At 59.0% G+C, this 16,543-nt stretch overlaps 3 protein-coding genes across 3 annotated transcripts in view; 1 reads left to right on the top strand and 2 right to left on the bottom strand.

Moving 5' to 3' along the window:
- The first annotated feature begins 383 nt into the window (after nucleotides 1–383).
- On the top strand, nucleotides 384–1,778 carry LOC121675621 (ammonium transporter Rh type B-like). Its single transcript, XM_042051213.1, has one exon. The coding sequence runs from the start codon at nucleotides 384–386 to the stop codon at nucleotides 1,776–1,778; it is 1,395 nt and encodes a 464-aa protein (XP_041907147.1).
- Nucleotides 1,779–6,718: 4,940 nt separating this feature from the next.
- Nucleotides 6,719–11,842, bottom strand: CUNH20orf204 (chromosome unknown C20orf204 homolog). The gene is made up of 5 exons (XM_042051224.1): nucleotides 11,797–11,842; nucleotides 9,126–9,274; nucleotides 8,828–8,890; nucleotides 8,570–8,722; nucleotides 6,719–7,680 (listed from the first exon to the last, which is right to left on the bottom strand). The coding sequence occupies exons 1-5, from the start codon at nucleotides 11,840–11,842 to the stop codon at nucleotides 7,522–7,524; spliced, it is 570 nt and encodes a 189-aa protein (XP_041907158.1). The 3' UTR covers nucleotides 6,719–7,521.
- Nucleotides 11,843–14,162: 2,320 nt separating this feature from the next.
- PRPF6 (pre-mRNA processing factor 6) overlaps nucleotides 14,163–16,543 on the bottom strand; it is a 24,687-nt gene continuing 22,306 nt past the window's right edge. The window contains exons 20-21 of the mRNA XM_042047329.1: nucleotides 16,182–16,308; nucleotides 14,163–15,413 (exon numbers count right to left, since the gene is read on the bottom strand). Coding sequence (XP_041903263.1) covers nucleotides 15,261–15,413; nucleotides 16,182–16,308 — 280 coding nt within the window. The 3' untranslated portion in view covers nucleotides 14,163–15,260. The remainder of the gene's footprint in view (nucleotides 15,414–16,181; nucleotides 16,309–16,543) is intronic.

A 16,543-nucleotide genomic window follows, 5' to 3' on the forward strand; every position in this document is an offset into this window, starting at 1 on the left:
CCTGGATGGGGATAAGTTAAATGGGGGTGAGTGCCATGGTACTGCCATCCCTGGCCAGCTCCTCACCAAACTCCTTCTCCCTTGTCTGCCCCACCTCAGGTTTTTCTTGTTTCCCTTCAAAATCATAATGCCCCTCATGTCCACTTTTATAGTGGCCAAACAAGAACATGTGGCTATTTTATGGGTGTTGTGTTTAAAGAAGGGAGGGGCAAACCCCTCCTCTTCTGGCACATGAACTTAGATCTTTGGTTAAAAGTTAACCATGGCCATAAAACCCCCGATGTAGGAGCACGCAGAGCTCACCCCAGAAGTGCTGCTGGGCTGTCATCTTACACCAGTGCCCTGCTGACCACTGACCACCATCCCCTCCTGCCCACTCCAGGATGGCCATGCCACCCTCCACCCATTCCCGTTGCCTCCTGCCCCTCTTCCTGGGGCTTTTCCAGGGTGCCCTGCTCCTCTTCTTTGCCCTCTTTGTCGCCTATGATGAGGCTTCAGCGCAGGCGGAGGATACCATCTTGGTGGCCAACCAGGTCTACAGCACCTTCCCCTTCTTCCAGGATATCCAGGTGATGCTGGTGGTGGGGCTGGGACTCCTGCTGACCTTCCTGCCCCGCTATGGGTTCAGTGCCCTCACCCACAACTTCCTCCTGCTCATCTTCTCCGTGCAGTGGGCACTGGTGCTGCAGGGCCTGCTCCACCACTTCCACCACGGCCAGATCCACCTGGACCTCCACAAACTCCTCATCTCTGAGTTCGCTGCTGTGACAGTGCTCATCTCCGTGGGGGCCATCCTGGGGAGGGCCAGCCCCTGCCAGCTGCTCGTCATGGCCATCTGTGAAATCCCCGTCTACCTCACCAGCGAGTGGGTCATTGTCACCTGTCTGGGTGTTCAGGATGTGGGTGGCACCATCACGATCCACGTCTTCTCCTGCTATTTTGGCCTCGGTGTCTCCAAGGGTCTGTTCAGGGCAACGCAGCAGCCATTGCACCCCAAGGAGACCCCAACATCCCACTCTGATCTCATGTCCCTGGTGGGGACACTCATCCTCTGGGTTTTCTGGCCCAGCTTCGTGGCTGTCCTCTGCCAGCCGGGCAATGCCCAGCACCGCGCCATCCTGAACACCCTCCTGGCCATGAATGCCAGCGCCATAACCACTGTTGTGGCCTCCAGCCTGCTGGAGAGGGACGGCAGGCTCAGCCCCAGCCACCTGCAGAACGGCAGCCTGGCCGGCGGGGTGGCCATCGGCGTGGTGGCCGACATGTCCATGCCACCAGTGGCCGCTCTTGCCCTCGGCAGCCTCTCGGCCGTGGTGTGTGTCCTCGGCTTCAGGTTCCTCGCCCCGCTCCTGGGGAGGAAGCTCACATTCCACGACCAGTGCGGCATCCACAACCTCCACGGCTTGCCCGGCATCCTCGGCGCCGCAGCCAGCGTCGTGGCCGTCCTGGTGGCGTCCAAGGACACCTCCGGGTCCCACTCCTTTCAGCTGTCCCCCGTTGGGGGCAATGCCAGCGAGGTGGTGGAGGGACAGTGGGGGGGCCGCGGGGGGGGCGGGCAGGCGCTGTGCCAGGCAGCGGGGCTGGCGGTGGCCGTCGGTGCCTCGCTGCTCGCCGGGCTGCTCACCGGTGCCGCCCTCCGGCTGCCCTGCCTGGCCCGGCCGCCCGAGCGGCTCTGCTTCGATGATTCGCTGTATTTTAAGATCCAGGATCAGGCTGAGAGCCCGGGGCCAGACAGCAGCGCTGAGGAAGGAGCCCTGGCTCTGAAGGAGCAGGTTTAGGCAGTGGCGTGCATGCAGCTGCAGGGAGGGCCAGGCAATGTCACCGGCAGGATCAGCAGGCAGGAGATGTTATCTGCACTCACTCCTGCGCCAGGCCTGGCTCTGGCTGCCGAGGATGCTGGAGAAGCTGGGCCAGTACCACAGCACTGGTCCCCTCTCCGTCCTCCCACCCTGCAGCTGCAAACCTCCTCATGTACCCCAGTGTCTCCCAGCATCCGTTCATTCCCAGCAGCAGAGAAACAACCTCAGGATGTCTCCCCCGGGATGGTTAACAGCCCCCGACGAACCCAGATGGCTGCTCTGCAGGGCACCGGCTCCGGCTGCTTTGCTCTCAGTGAGCAGCATCATCCTCAGTGCCCACCCCGACCCTCAGCTCCAGATTCCCCTGCCCACAACGAGCAACACCTGGAGGGGGCTGCCAGCTCAGGCCACAGCTACAGGAAAGGAACTCAGCATCCACTGCTTGGAGTGTGGAACTGCAGCATCAGGGAGATGGCCTCAAGCAAAGGACTTTACAGGAACTTGATAACCTGAGCTGGGCAGTTCACCCTTCGGGAGAGTTTGTAAAGGGAAGCCCCAGCTCTTTTACCACTGGTGCAGCAATGAGGATGAAGCCCAAGCACGGCGAGGAGCCTCGGAGAGAGCCAGGATGCAGGAGGCACTCACAGCCCACAGCACCCTCGTCCCACCCCGAAGCTGGAGCTCGGAAAGCTGCGCCAGCATCCCAGGAAGAGCAGTGGCCCCATCCCATCCCACCACGGGCAGCGAGCCGCTTCCACCCTGCGGAGGACAAAGCCTGCGGTCCATGGCTGGCATGCGGCAAGCTGGGAGCGCAGGGCCGCATCCTGCCCGGAGAGCGAGGGCTGTGATTCACATCCCCCCTGCCATGAATCACCGCTGCCCCTGCGCCCCCTCGGATCCCGCTGCTGCCGAGACAATGCGGGCGATGCTCGCGGCCTCCCAAGGGGGTCGAGGCCACCGAGCCCCCCAGCGCTGGCTGCAGGAGTGGGGGGCTGCCGGCGCGGTTGGGGGTCCCCAACCCTGAGCGGGTGGGAGAGGGGCTGGATCCCTTCCACCCGGTGCAGCCCCAGGCGGAGCCAACACCAAGAGGGAGAGAGGCTGGGGAATTCGCCCTCCAATAATCACAAACAGGCTTGGAGGCCCGGGCGTGTTTGGTTAATTGTTAGAATAAAATACTGCCGAGCTCTGACAAAGAAATCCTGCCCCGCAGCCCGGCGCGGCCGAACAATGGGCCCCGGCGCAGGATGCTGCGGGCCGAGCAGTGGGGCCAGGGGCCATGGGGGTGGGAGGCAGCTTGGTTCCCCCTTCCCCAGCCGAGCCCCAGAAGCCCCCCAGCTTCTTGGCAGGTCGGTGTGGATGTACCCCGTGACAGTGTGGAGCCATCGGAGCGGGGACCGGCGGAGCCCCTCCCCACTGCTGGGTGAGGGCACCCGCCGGAGCCGGCACCGGCCCGGGGAGCCGCGATAACACCGGGGCCGGGTCGGCAGCACCCAGCCCCCGTGAGAGCCGTCACCCCAGGCTCGGTGGCTGCCCCCGTGTCGAGGCCTGCTGGCTCCAATGCCAGCCCCGGCACGGGGAGAACGGGGCACGGGGACAGCGGCACCAGGGCCTGCAGCCATCCCGTCAGGAAGCAGCCGTGGAGAGGAGCCACAGGCACAGGCGTGTGCACACCTGGAATCACACACACGTGTGTGCACAGCCCTGCACACACTCGGAACACCCCAGGCATGTGCCCAGAGACACAGGTACACTCACACAGGTACACACACACACACATGTGCGCACGGACACATCCATGCCCACACATCCCAGCACTCACTCACACCCACATGCAGGCACAGCCCCGAGGCTGCGAACCTCTTGCTGTCGGAGACAGTGGAGCAGGCAGAGCCACTTTCCAGCATCTCCCAGCCCTTCCCAGTGAGGATGAGGACGCAGGCTCCCGCTGAGCAGCCCGCGGCACCCAGTAGGGGAGCGAGCGATGAGGGCGCAGGAAGGGAGCACACCCGGAGCTGGGCCCGGGCACACCCCTCCTCCCGGCTGGCATGTCCTGGCACGGGCACCCCGGCACGCCGCAGCACAATCTGGTCGGCAGATGCTCCAAAACCAGCAAGAGGCCCAAGAAATGATGGGGGTTCAGCGTTTTCCCACTGCCCAGAGGGGCTCAGGCGCCCCGTGACCCATGGCCAGGGGTGCTGGGACCCACCTGGGTCGTGGCTCAGCTCCATCAGCCCCAGTCCTGGCCATCCCTCTTCCCTGGGACCCGCTGTTCTGCCTCTGGGTGTGCTGCCCAGTGCTCCCCGCTCCTCCAAACCAGTCACTCTCCAAAGGATGGAGCAGTCAGATATTTCACAGAGCCTCCAGCGTTTATCACACTGTAAATCTGGGCTTTCAGCAGCTTCATGAAGCTTCAGGGAGATGGGAGAGAACAAAACACTGCTCTCCTCCAACAGACACAGCCTGCATGTGCCAGGACTGCCAGGACCGCTGCAAAGGGAGTGAGGATTGAAGCAGGGGGCTTATGTGGGCAAGGGTCCCCTGGAGCCAAGGGGACTGCTGGCACCCCAAGATAGTGACGGCTCAGGGACAGCTGCCTTTCAGTGGGACAGTGGTGGTGAGGAGGGCTGAAATGTGCCTCTGTGGAATCACAGAAGCTCCCGTCCCCCAGGATGGTCCCCAGGCATGTTCCCCCAGTGTGGACCTCTGGCAAAGCTCCCCAAGTGCAGTCCCTGGGCACGGTACCCTGTTGTGGACCCGCAGCACAGCACCAGGGCATTGCACCCCTCTGTGGGCCTCAGGCACAGTACCCCACTGATCCCCCGGCACTGTCCCCCAGACACTGCCCCTGGATTCTGCTGCTGCCTCCGAGCTCAGCCCCAAGCTGGGCTGGGATGCAGCCCACTGGTCCTGGCAAGGAGCACCACCCCCCATCCTCGCCCATATCCCTGTCCCCGCAGCCCCTCCACCAACCCCCATCTCCCAGCGGGACCCTGCTGTGATTGCAAAACAAGCGGGGAGGGGAGGAAGCCGAGATTGTGCTGCTCGCACAGCGCTCGGATGCATCTGGCAAAGCGACGCCGGCGGCACAGGGCACAAGGCGGGGGTGCGGGCACGGCCCTGCACCCCTTCAGCTCTAACACCCGTGTGCAGCCTTTGCCACGTCCCCGCAGCCCCAGTGTGCAGGGGCTTGCACAAGGGCATGCAGGGACCCCGGGCGAGGCGGGGGCTGGCTGGGCGCTGAGCTGCTGCCAAGTGCCTGGCACAGCACGGGGGCACTGGGGGGGCCATGGCAGCGGCTGGAGCCACATCAGAGCGGCCCCCCCAGAGCAGCCGGGAGCGTGCGGTGCTGCCCTCGAAGGAAATGCGCTCACTCCCATGTGCTGCACACTTGGGTTCGCCTCGCTGCTATTTTTATTTGACTTTTCAGGGCCTGTTTCCTTTTTCCGGCTGTTTTTGCTGTGATTCCACCACCACTTCGACCTCGTTTTTCCCCCTCCCTCCCGGTTGCTTCTTCCTTCACTCTTTCCTTCCTTTCCATGCACTCATTCCCACTGCCGCACCAGGTTCCCAGCTCGGCAGCAGCTGCCTGTGAGGGAAGGGTAGTAAAGGGAGGTGGTTTTTGCTTTGGTTTATCTGGGAAGGTGCTGACAGGTCACTGGAAGAGGGGACTTTGCTCCAGCCTTGATAAAGAAAAAGGCTGTGAGTCACCCTGTCCCAAGCCACCGTCCCAATCCTGTTGGTGCAGGAGCTATCAGGTCCTGCCGTGGCCCCCAGCCTCATCCATGGGATATCAAGCATCAAGAGGGCTATTTTGGGATGCCAGCAGGCTGTGGAGGGACGGTGGTTGGGATAAGGGAGGGAGAATAAGAAAAAAACTAGGAATTAAACCAGTGCAAAACCTCTTGTGGAGGCAGAGAAAGGGCAGTGCTCGCTCCCGAGGAGGAGGACGGAGCTGAGAGGAAGAAGCCCAGGCACTAAGGGGCCAGCCGGGGAGGAGCACGGCACCGGGAGGCTGCTGGCATTGGGATGTGCCGAGCTGGGGCTCCCTGGATGGCTCCTGCTGCCAACCTGCCCCATGCCAGGCAGACAGCACCTTCCAGGGACCCCACAAGAACAGCATTCCCAGGCTGCACCCCCCTGCTCTCACCCCCCAAACAGGGTCCCTGTCCTGCCCCACCAGTCAAGGGGTCCTGCCTGCACCCTGCCACACCTGGAGACTCCGACGTGTCCAGGGCAGGGAGGGCTCTCTCCCACCCACCCCTGGCTGTACGGCCCTTCCAGCTCCTTCCAGCCCAGTTCCCAGCCGCAGGGGGTGGGCAACGACCCCTAAGCATTCCCTGATTTCCCCTCCCTGAATCCCCCCTGCCCAGCCGGATGTTTGAACCACACAGAAACCCCCAGGGAAAGCCGTCCCCCATCTCCTCCAGGGCACAGGGGTGGGTGTCCCACTCACCGGCAGCGCTCATTGCCCCCCTGGCCACAGCCCTGCCCGGACCGGGGACGAGGACCGGCGATGCTGGTGTGGCCATGGGAACACACGGCTCCGCTCAGCGCTCACAGCCCACTGCTGCCATCTCGTGTCCTCCAGAGCCATCCCCGCGCAGGGCTGTCCCCGCTCAGTGCTGGGACAGCGTCCACACGGGCGGAGCCGGGCTGGGGAAACTGAGGCAGCGCCACACTGCAGGCCTTCCTGGCTGTTACTCCAGGGGAAATGGCCTCCCAAGAAAGCAGCTCCTGTCTTCCACTGCCCACACACCAGGGATGCAAGTCCAGTGAGCAGAGGCAGGATGACATGGTGCCGTCCACTGCTGGAGGCTCCTGCCTGGCCTTCCATGGGCCCAGTGTCATGCCCAGACCCTGCACTGTGCCAGCTCCATCCACAAGAGCCCCTGGATCACCAGATAAAGCATCCAAAGTACTTCCAGGGAAGGAGAGGTTTTATTTATGGCTTCCCAGAGACTGTTTGCCACCCAACAGAGCAGTGGAGGCCACAGACAGGGTGCTGGCAGGGCACAGTGACAAGGGAGGATGCCCTTCACCTCACCTCACACCCCACCATTCCCTTCCTGCTGGGGCACCCACAGTGCCAAGCAGCCGGGCCCCTCCACAGTGCTGCCCGTCACCGAGGCTGAGCCTGGCCTCGAGACCCTGCACCTGTCTGGGATTTTTGGGTACTGGAACTCCCCAGGCTTCCCCATGTGCCCAGTGATGTACCCTGACTTCCCTGTCCACTGTGGGTGCATATCCCAGCAGTGCCTCAGGGACACCTGTCCCCATCCACAGCCCAAACACCCTCAGAGCCTTGCAGATGGACTGTGGTCCCACTTCCAGCAGAGCCCCCAGAGCCATGGCCCCACCTGTCCTCTTTCTGCCCCAAAACACACCCATTGTCCCCAAAAGAGCAGCAGGTGCTGCAGGGCCAGAAGCAAGGCAGAATCCACCCCTCACCTTCTATTTTCAGTTCTTCCCCTTCTTCCCAGTGTTTCTGGTGTTCCAGCTTTCTGTCACACCCATCCCACAGCAAACCACCCTGCCAGCCCCAACCACGGGTGGTGGATCCGGCCCCTGGGCACCGCTTGGAGCAGAAGGATGAATTCAGCTGGGCACCTGCTGGCAGCAACCCCTCTGCCCTCAGGGCTGAGTTTGTCCCAGGTCCCCAGACAAGCCACTGGCAGCCCCGGTGCTGGAGCTGCACATCCCCCGGCGTGCGGCGAGGGCGTCCCTACGAGTCCCAGGGTGCTTGGCGGGGTGCGTGCAGGACATTGAGCTTCTCCCAGCAGGTCACCAGCCTCTCCGCCCTCCTGCCGATCTCCCGCAGCTGCTTCCTCCTGTAGCCAGGTCCTCCGCGCCGGGGCTGTGCCGGGGCCGTGTGTGGTGGGCTCTGCGCTCCATGTGGTGAGGGAAGGAGCAGAATTCCCCCCCCACCCCCGCATCACAGAGATGTTAGTCAGAGGACAAAAGCCACCACGCGCAGGCTCTGCATGGCTGGGGTGGCCAAACTGCCTATGGCCATGGTAAGGATATGGTCTCGGGTCCCCAAGAGGACCCACGGATGGCTGTCCCTGTCTGAGCTGGCAGTGTGCACCCCACAGCACATCTATGGACACCAGATCAGGTCTCCAGAGCAGCAGCAGCTCCATTCCACACCAGCAGACCCCAGGCAGGGTTGTCCCCAGCCAATGTCCCCAGAAGTGGAAGGGAAGACAGTGCCAGCATTGTGCCAGGGTCAGGCAGAGCTGGGAGCTGGCACTTCACTGTCCTGGGGTTTGCCAGCTGGTTAATGAACTGCTGATGCTGCCATCAGGATCCTCCTGGATGGGGCCTCCTCGGCAGAGCCCCAGGGATGCCGAAGGAACCCAGACCAGCCCTTTGGAGAGAAATCCCAATTCTTGCTTATGAGCACGCAGGAGCAAGAGCTGGACTGGGTAAATGCACCCACAGCGTGAGCATCCCCCCAGGACAAGGCCCTGAGCTCCCATCAGCCATGGCATCGTGGCACAGGTGGAAAAACTCACTGGGGAGGTGGTGGTAAACCCCCCCCCCCCCCCCGCAGCCTATCCCACGCTGCCACAACTGAACTTCCCTCCCTGGTTATTCTAAAGCTCCCTGGCATGGATGTGCCATCAGCATCCCCCAGCTCCTGGAATGCTGCAGGCAGAGCCTGGAGACTCCTCACAGGCAGCCAGGAGAGCACAAAACAAGGCAAGGTCTGCCCACAGCCCTGGGAACTGGGAACCACTGGGATGGCTGGGAAGTAGAGGGCTTCCTACCTTGCTGATTTTCCTGCAGTTCTCCCGGAGCACGATCTCAGTGTTCCTGGCCACCCTCCAGACTGCCAGCTCCTCAGGGCCCTGCAGGGTGCTGGCCCCCACCTCCCGCAGGGACATGCTGATGTTGTAGATGGACAGCAGGATCTTCTGGTCCTGCAGAGGAGAGAAGCACAGGACCCCGGGCAGTGGGGGATGCTCCGTGGCTCCCTGAGGGCTCAGCCCACGCGATGCCCCAGCCCTGTGTCCCTCGGTGCTCACCTTGTCCGAACGACAAGCGGGCCCAGCCCTCCCGCTCCTGTACACCGACCCAGTCAGGTTCCTCTGGAGAAATAAAGCAAGAAGATCCAGCACCTCGCAGGATCGGTGCCTTCCACTTGGAGCAAGGATCCCCCATTTGAAAACAACCCCCTCCCCAGCACTGTTGGCAAAGCAGCCAGTTCCATATTAAAACCTCCAAGCTCATCCCTCCCCACATCCCACAGCAGGGCTGCATCCAGCTCAGCAGCATTCCCAGAGGCAGGGCTGGGCCCCCAGGCAGATCCCTGCCTTGGCTCACCAGGTTCTGGATCTCATGGAAGATGACAGCGCGGTACTGCCGGAGGATTTTGGCGATGCTGCACCTCCTGCCTCTGCTCAGCACAGCCACGAGCAGGAGCAGCAGAACAGCACAGGAGAGCACCCGGGGGAAAATCTGCCAGGGAAGGGCTCAGAGTCAGCTGGGGATTAAGGAATGTTCTGGGCTCTGCCTTCAACCCCCAGTGAGAAGCTCCATCAGACCTGAAGATGCAACACATGATGGAAGAGCCTCAACTGTCTCCTTTCCCAAAGAACATCCTTCCAGATGAGCCATCTCACCTTGGGAAACTGCCCAGCTTCAGCCCAGCTCAGCAGTGCTGCCCATGGCACACACAGAACTCTCCGGTGCCAGCAGCCAGGTTCTTAGCACAGAGCTGTGCCAGGGACCTGTGTCAGTCTATGGGGCTCATCCCTGAGCTCTCTGCCCCAGCAGGGTTCCAGTAGATCCCAAATTTGTGGCATTTCAAGGCCAGAGAACTCAAGCACCAAAGCCCAAGGGGAGCAGGGAAGGATGTGCCGGGCTCCTTGGAGAGGAGCTAGAGGCAGGAGCTGCCTGGTCCCCACCAGCAATATCCACACCTCAGCCCAAATAGATCCAAGCACCCTCAAAGGATGCTCATCCCAGGCTCAGGCATCCTCACCACAAGCCAGACAGAAGCAGCACAAGCATCTGCTCTCACCAGCACATCCCAGCTCCCTCCAAGCCTCCTGGCTCCAAACCTTCCCAACAGCCCCGTGCTGGCCCCTGAAGAGCGGGGAACCCCAAGTGCTGACACCTGAGCTGGCAGAGGGGCACAGGGAGGGGGTGGATGGACCCTCTGAGGCAGGGATGAGTCCCAGGGCTTTGAAGAAAAGCCAGCACAAGCTCAAGTGACCAGGTTTGGGGATATTTGAGCAGCTCAGCAACAGCAGAGTGAGGATGGGGAGCTCAAAACTTGTGCCAGGAAAGGAGCCCAAACGCTCAACACGTCTCAGCAGTGGCACAGCACTGGGGCCCCATCCTGGCATTTCTATCATTTCACATTTTCAGGAAAAGTCCCCCCAAAATCAACCCCCTCCCAAACAACCCCCATGCCGCAGGTGTCAGGTCTGGGCAGGCAGAAAGTAGTTCAGCTCCTTCCAACTATGCAACCCCTGCACCACAGGCAAAGCAGGAGCGAGGAGGAAGGGGCCGCAGCTCTGCCTGCAGACCACGCCTGCTGCTCCCCACCTCACTGCCTTCCCCACCACCTCTGCATTTGCTCCAAGAAGGCAGAAGGAAGAATTTCTCTCATTGAATTCCAAGCCCAGGGAGACTCCATCTGTCCTTCCCTTTGGTGAGAACCTGGGGGGTTTGTTTGTAAAATCCGCACCTTCTCTGTGCACCCTACTCAATGCTGAGTTGGACCTGGCTCCAAAAGGGTGAGGAAACCTTTTCAAACTCCCGTTGAGCTCCTGCAGCTCAACGGGAGTGATGGAGGCTTAACATGATGCAAAATCCAACAGTGCACAATTCTGGGAACACAAGGACACAACCATCATCTCGGAGCACAGGCACGTGCAAGGATATGAGCAAATCCTTGTATAACCAGCAGAAATCCCACTGGGCTCTTCAGCTTCCTTAATCACCACACATCTTCCAGCAGAGCTGTGCTGAGCTCTATCTGGGAGCTGGGAAGGGCAGGGAAGAGCCTCCTTGTGCAGCTGGCTTTGCTCCCTGCAAACCACTGAGAGATCTTGCCCCAGAGGTGATTCAGCAGAGAGCCGAGGGTACAATCCCCAGGGACATCAAAGGAGAGCACTGCTTCCATGAGGACACCCTGACCAAAGTCTAAGGGTTACTCTCCAGAAGCCTCCTCTGCCAGGAAGGCAAGGCCATGCAATTTTACCATGAAAATGGGAATTATTTCCCTGAAGTGGTTTATTAAACAACTGGGACCCACTTCCAGGAGAAAGCACACTATTTCCAGCATTCCAAGACAGCAAAGCTTGGGCTCAGTGCTCAGCCCGGGAGGAAGTGCAGAGTAGTCCAGGGAACAGCCAGGGCAGGAGCTCAGCGGGTGCAGTAGGTGCTTCCCACCCCCACCATGGAAAGCAGGGAAGCAGCAGTGACAAGCGAGGGATGCAGGGAGAGACCGAGGTGGCAAATCCTGCTCCTGACTTCTCCCCCTTCAGGACGGAGAACAAGTTCAGCAGCTGATTTAGGGTTATTCCTTCTCCCCTTGTCCCTATCCCACAGCAACAAGCTACAGGCAGGTGGCATGTCCCTTCCTAAGGGAGAGCTGGTAGTGAAGGAGCAGCCTGGAGAAGCGAGGGTGCAGGACAGGCACAGCTAATCTCATCCTCACTCTAATCCTCCAGCAAATACGAGGAGATAAGGGGAATCACCACTGTTGATAGAGCAGCTCCTGGTGGCACTCCTGCCAGTCCCAGCCAGCGGGGCAGCAAGGGGCAGTTCCTGCCGCCAGCCTGGGCCCACCGGGGTCACCAGGTCCTTCCAGCCAGATGGACCGTGTCCCCGACTCCCTCCTACCCAAAGGGGCCCTGCCACCACCCAGAACCCCAAGGCAGGGACAGACCCTCCGTTCTCTCCCTCAGCCACATCCAAACCCCATTCCAGCCAGGTCTAAGCCTCATCCCAGACACAGCAGCCTGATCCCAGCTGGACCAACCTCCCCAGCCAGACCAGAGCCCCTTCCCCACGGAGCTCCGTCCCATCGCGACCCTCCTAAGGATCCAAGCCCCATTTGGACCCAGCTCAGCCCCATTCCAGCTGCTGCAAGCCCTTTCCCAGCTGCTCCAGCCCCATGCCGACCAGTCCGAGCCCCTTGCCGGGCGGACCGGCCCCTCCCGCGGTCAGTCCAAGCCTCATTCCAGGAGAACCAGTCACCTCCCGACAGGTCCCAAGCCCCATCGCAGCTGCCGCAAGTCCCACCCTGGCCGAGCCGACCCCAACCCGGCAGTGCAGCGGGCTCCGGTCCATCGGTGGGGTCCCAGGGAGGGGTGTCCCGGAGAAGAGGAAGGGGGTCCCGGGGAGAAGGGGTGTCCCGGCGCACTCACCATGGAGCCCCGCGGGCGCGGCCCCTGCGGCGGCCCCGGGGAGCCCGGTCCGGCCCCGTCCCGCTGCGCCGGGGCCCGCGGTTTGAACTTGGCTCCACGGTGGGAGGGGACGGGCCCGGCCGCCGCGGGGGGGACGGGACACGGCACCGCCGCTGGCCCAGCCCCGGCCCCCGCGGGGGAGGCCGCCCCGGCCCCCCCGGCCACCGCCGGAGCGCAGAGAGGAGCGGGTCGTGCCGGGTCCTGCTCCCGGGGGGCAGCCGGGCAGGGGGGGAGAGGGTCCCCCTGCCCCGGAGGGGCCGGCAGAGGCAGCACCCCCTGCTCGCACCCACCCTGGGATCCCAACCCACGCGCGTCCCTCTTCCGAGGCTGCACACTGTGCTGCAAACCCCCGCAGTTTCGATTTCTGTTGGCGTTGGGGCGATTGTTTCACTCTGGATTCACAGACGGCAGTGGGAGAACACTCACAATCACACCAACCCATGGCAAAAGTGACTGTCCAGGGTGAGACCCGCAAAATATCAATACAAGAAGTGTCCCCGTGCTTCCAACCAAAGCCGTCTCCTCCTTCCCCTCTACACTGTGTACCTCACCCCCAGCTCAGGCACAGAAATCGCCCTGATTCAATTTCTATCAATTTTGGGAAAAACCAAACTGACAGCAACAAGGTTCCACTGAGGAGCTGAACGCGGGTGATTGGGTAAGAAATAGAACAAATGGTGAATAATCCAGCTCTGCTCAGCTTGGTGAGAATGTTGCTCCCCAGGAAGTGGGACCCACAGCAGGCTGCAGCATTCCACCGGGACACGACCCATATAACTTGTTTATTGAGCTCTATATATAGCTAAAATTCATGGGTGCCATAATCCATTTAAAAACCACCAAGACATCTACGAACATTAAAAGGCTCTAAGATTGATGATCCCTTTTAAGTAAGAAAAAATAATCCCCAAACTAAGGAATATAGCCCAAAAGAAAGGGAAGCTGCAGGTACAAGGAGCAGGTGGCCAAAGGAGCCTGGTGCTGTGAGAAGGTGGCACAGGCCCCAGCACAGGGCTGCTCCCTTGAAGCTTCCACATCCCAACAAATCCTTACAAGATGTGGTGCTGCCACCTAAGCAAGGGGCAGGGGAAGCAGGAGGATCCCACCAGTGTGTGCACCTGTGTTATCTGGCTCAAGGGAAATGCTCCCAACACAGGTCAGGAATCTCTCCAGCAGGAAAAGCCACACCACTGCAATTCCCACTTCCCTTTCCCATCCCAATTCTGCAGCCACCAACACCACAGCACCACTGGACAGAGGGATTTATGCACCAGAGGCACCCAGCTCTCCCCAGCACATCACTACACCAGGAATCGGAATGCCACATTCCCTGCCCAGAAAAGGAGGATACAGTCCCCATGTGAGCACAAGAGGCTGAAGGACAGCACACATTGAAAACTTCTAAATTTGTTTTTATCCTGCAGTTTCTGCCTCAGTCTTGAATCCTTGTCCAGCCAGGTTTCCTTGCCATGTCTACCCTCTCCTTCGAGTAACATCTCCATTACCTTTCCCAAACTCTTCTACTCTCTCTAAGCCCACTCACCTGAAGGATGCCAGCAATGGCACAAAATCCCTGAGCAAGAGCCTCTCAACTCCCAACACTTCTCACTCACCTTTGGGAAACTACAATTCCACGGGACATCCATGATCTACACCCTTTCATCAGCTATTCTAGAGAAAGCACAACAGTTTCCATTACAAATCCAAAGAGAAAAAGGCTTTTGCTTCCAGACCAACCGTTTCTGCTCCAGTGTTAAAAGATCTGTTTTGGGCTTCTCATCCGTTTTGGCAAGAGGCTGTAGCCCAGCTTGGTGCAGCCACCACTGGCAGGCAGCTTCCCAGAGTGGTGGGAGCCTGATAACTCCAAAGGTTTCTGCTATCAGACCCACTCTTCCCACTGAGAGTCAAAGGGCAAGACCATGCTCGAAGACAACAGAAGGAAACAAAAAAAAGAAGCTGTATTTTATACATGTTCTCCAACAAGTAATAAGGGAGCTTCTCCTTAAACTAAATACATAGGATAATGCACATCCACAGACCTGGATACAGCTGCTATAGCCTCAGGTGTAAGACAGTACAGCTTCTCATTCTAGGATCACAAGAAGTCAGGGAGTTGGGGTAAAAATAGTACAGATCACAAGTGTAGAAAATTAAAGACAGTGTACAAAGGGTCTCAAACACAAAGCTTTCCCTCTCTTGAATTTGCTTTTTTTCTATCTGCACTTGGAGGGAGCCACCCCAAACCTCCCAGCCACACACAGTCTGCCAATGACTCTAAATACAGGTTCCTCCTTCAAAAGGGCTTTCAGGGATTGCTGAGTTATGCCTTGTTACTTTAAACCACCACTGTGCTTAATGAACTCAGACACCTAAAAGAATAAGCTTTACTATATACATTTAAAAATTGAGGAAAAGTTCTCTAAAAATACGCTTTTGAATTTGACAAAATGCTCCAGCTGCTCAGGCTGGAGGAACACCTCCAAGCTGTGCAGCAGCTTGTTAGCAGACACCAAACTAAACCACCTAAAGAAGAGGAGCCAGCCCAGACCTTTCCCTGTGCTGCTGGGCTGCTCCCAAAACTCCGTTCATCTCCTTCAAGGACACTCAGTGTATTCCAACAGCAACAACCCAGAGCTGCTGACAAGGAACCAGTATCAGGTGGGCCAAACACCAAAGGGGGACAGGGAATACATGCCAGGGCCAAGAACAGAGGGACTGCCACATGTCAGAATCCATAAAAGCGCTAATTAAAGCTTGTGTTCGCAGGGGGGAATCAGGAATCAACGTGGAAATGCCACCAGAGCCTCACAAGATTGCTCCTGTCTCCTGTGTGACATCAGCTACAACGTTCCCACGTGCTGCAGAAGCTGATGGCCATGCTGGGGAAAGAAGGAAGCAGCTTTTCCTTTTGGGAGAAAGCGCTTTCCTATCATCATCCATGTCCTGTCCTTCAAAATCTGTACTGCTGACAGGGCAAATGTACCACAAGCAGGTTAAGTCCTACAGAGACCTCTGAGGCAGCTGAGGCCAGCACACTCTAGAAGGTATTTTTCAGCTTGGCTGCCACAAGCACGAGAATCTCCCCAATCTTCTTCTGCCAATTCTCTATGTCCTTGGAGACATCACACCAGAGCTCTCCGTGGCGAGGTTCGGCATTCTCACAGCGCTTCCTCACCTCTTCTTGTTGTTCCTACAGGGAAGAGAAATGACAGTTTGTCCTGGTTTGTTCCAGAACACAGCAAAAATTGAACCCTCCCTGCTTCAAACACTCTTCCAAAGACAATGGTGGGGTTTGGGATCTGTTACTTTCAAAGGAAGTCCAAGTCAAAATTCAGAAGCAGCAAGTCTCCTGCCTGGCTGAACAAACCGGCCAAGTTGCAGCTGAGCAAGTCTTGGCTACAGCACAGAAACTGCAGCAGAAACTTCCTTGCATTACCACCTGCAGGAGCTGTGTCAAGTGAAAGGTCTCTCTGAAGTCAGAAGATAAACACCCCCATCATTTCAGTAGAATCAGCAGTACAAACTGCTGTAAGAGATTAGAGCTGGCTGTTCCTCTGGCTGTGTTCACGTGCAACCTGTACTCCACACTTGGGAAGGAACAGCCCTAGTTACACAAACCCAGCACCACCATTCCAGCACAATCCCCTCTCAGAGCAAACTTGAGTTTTACAGGAGGAAGATTGATTTCAGAGATTTTTGCATGAACCAGCATGACTGTGGACAGCAAAGCAGCCTGAAACACAGCTCAGCTAATGACAGCACCTTTTAAAAGCCACCGCACAGGCCTGTTCTTGCTCATTCATGACCAGGCGTGACAGCCAGCCTCCCCTGTGACAACGCAGGCAGGAGCAGCAGCAGCACGCTCAGCCCAGCATTGCAGCAATCCCAGGACTGGGCAACCCCTGGGCAGCCAGCCAGGGATTGCTGCTGCCTTCCCTGTTCCCATGCACACACTCACCTCTGTGCCGTGCTGGAGCTCAAATTTGTAAAAGAAGGCCCAGGCATCCCCCAGGTCAGAGTCTATCTTCACCGTCCGGTGGAACCACTCTCTGGCCTTGGTTATTTTACGCTCGCTCCAGAACAGCCTGTTGGGAAAAGCAGAAGGGAGCTGATAAACAGCCTCACTTTACAGGAAGATGTCAACCCACAAGAAGTCCAACTTAAAGGCTCTACAGGTGTTCCAGTTCTTTGCTCTCCCAGGAAGGAAACGGCAGCTTTTTAGGCAACTACTGACCATCCTGCTCCTGGGAAGGGAAGGGAAGGGAAGGGAAGGGAAGGGAAGGGAAGGGAAGGGAAGGGAAGGGAAGGGAAGGGAAGGGA

This window comes from Corvus kubaryi, unplaced genomic scaffold (assembly GCF_017639235.1).
Source record: "Corvus kubaryi isolate FWS band 111438036 unplaced genomic scaffold, C.kubaryi_AGA036_p1.0 134, whole genome shotgun sequence".
Classification (NCBI taxonomy): Eukaryota; Metazoa; Chordata; class Aves; order Passeriformes; family Corvidae; genus Corvus; species Corvus kubaryi.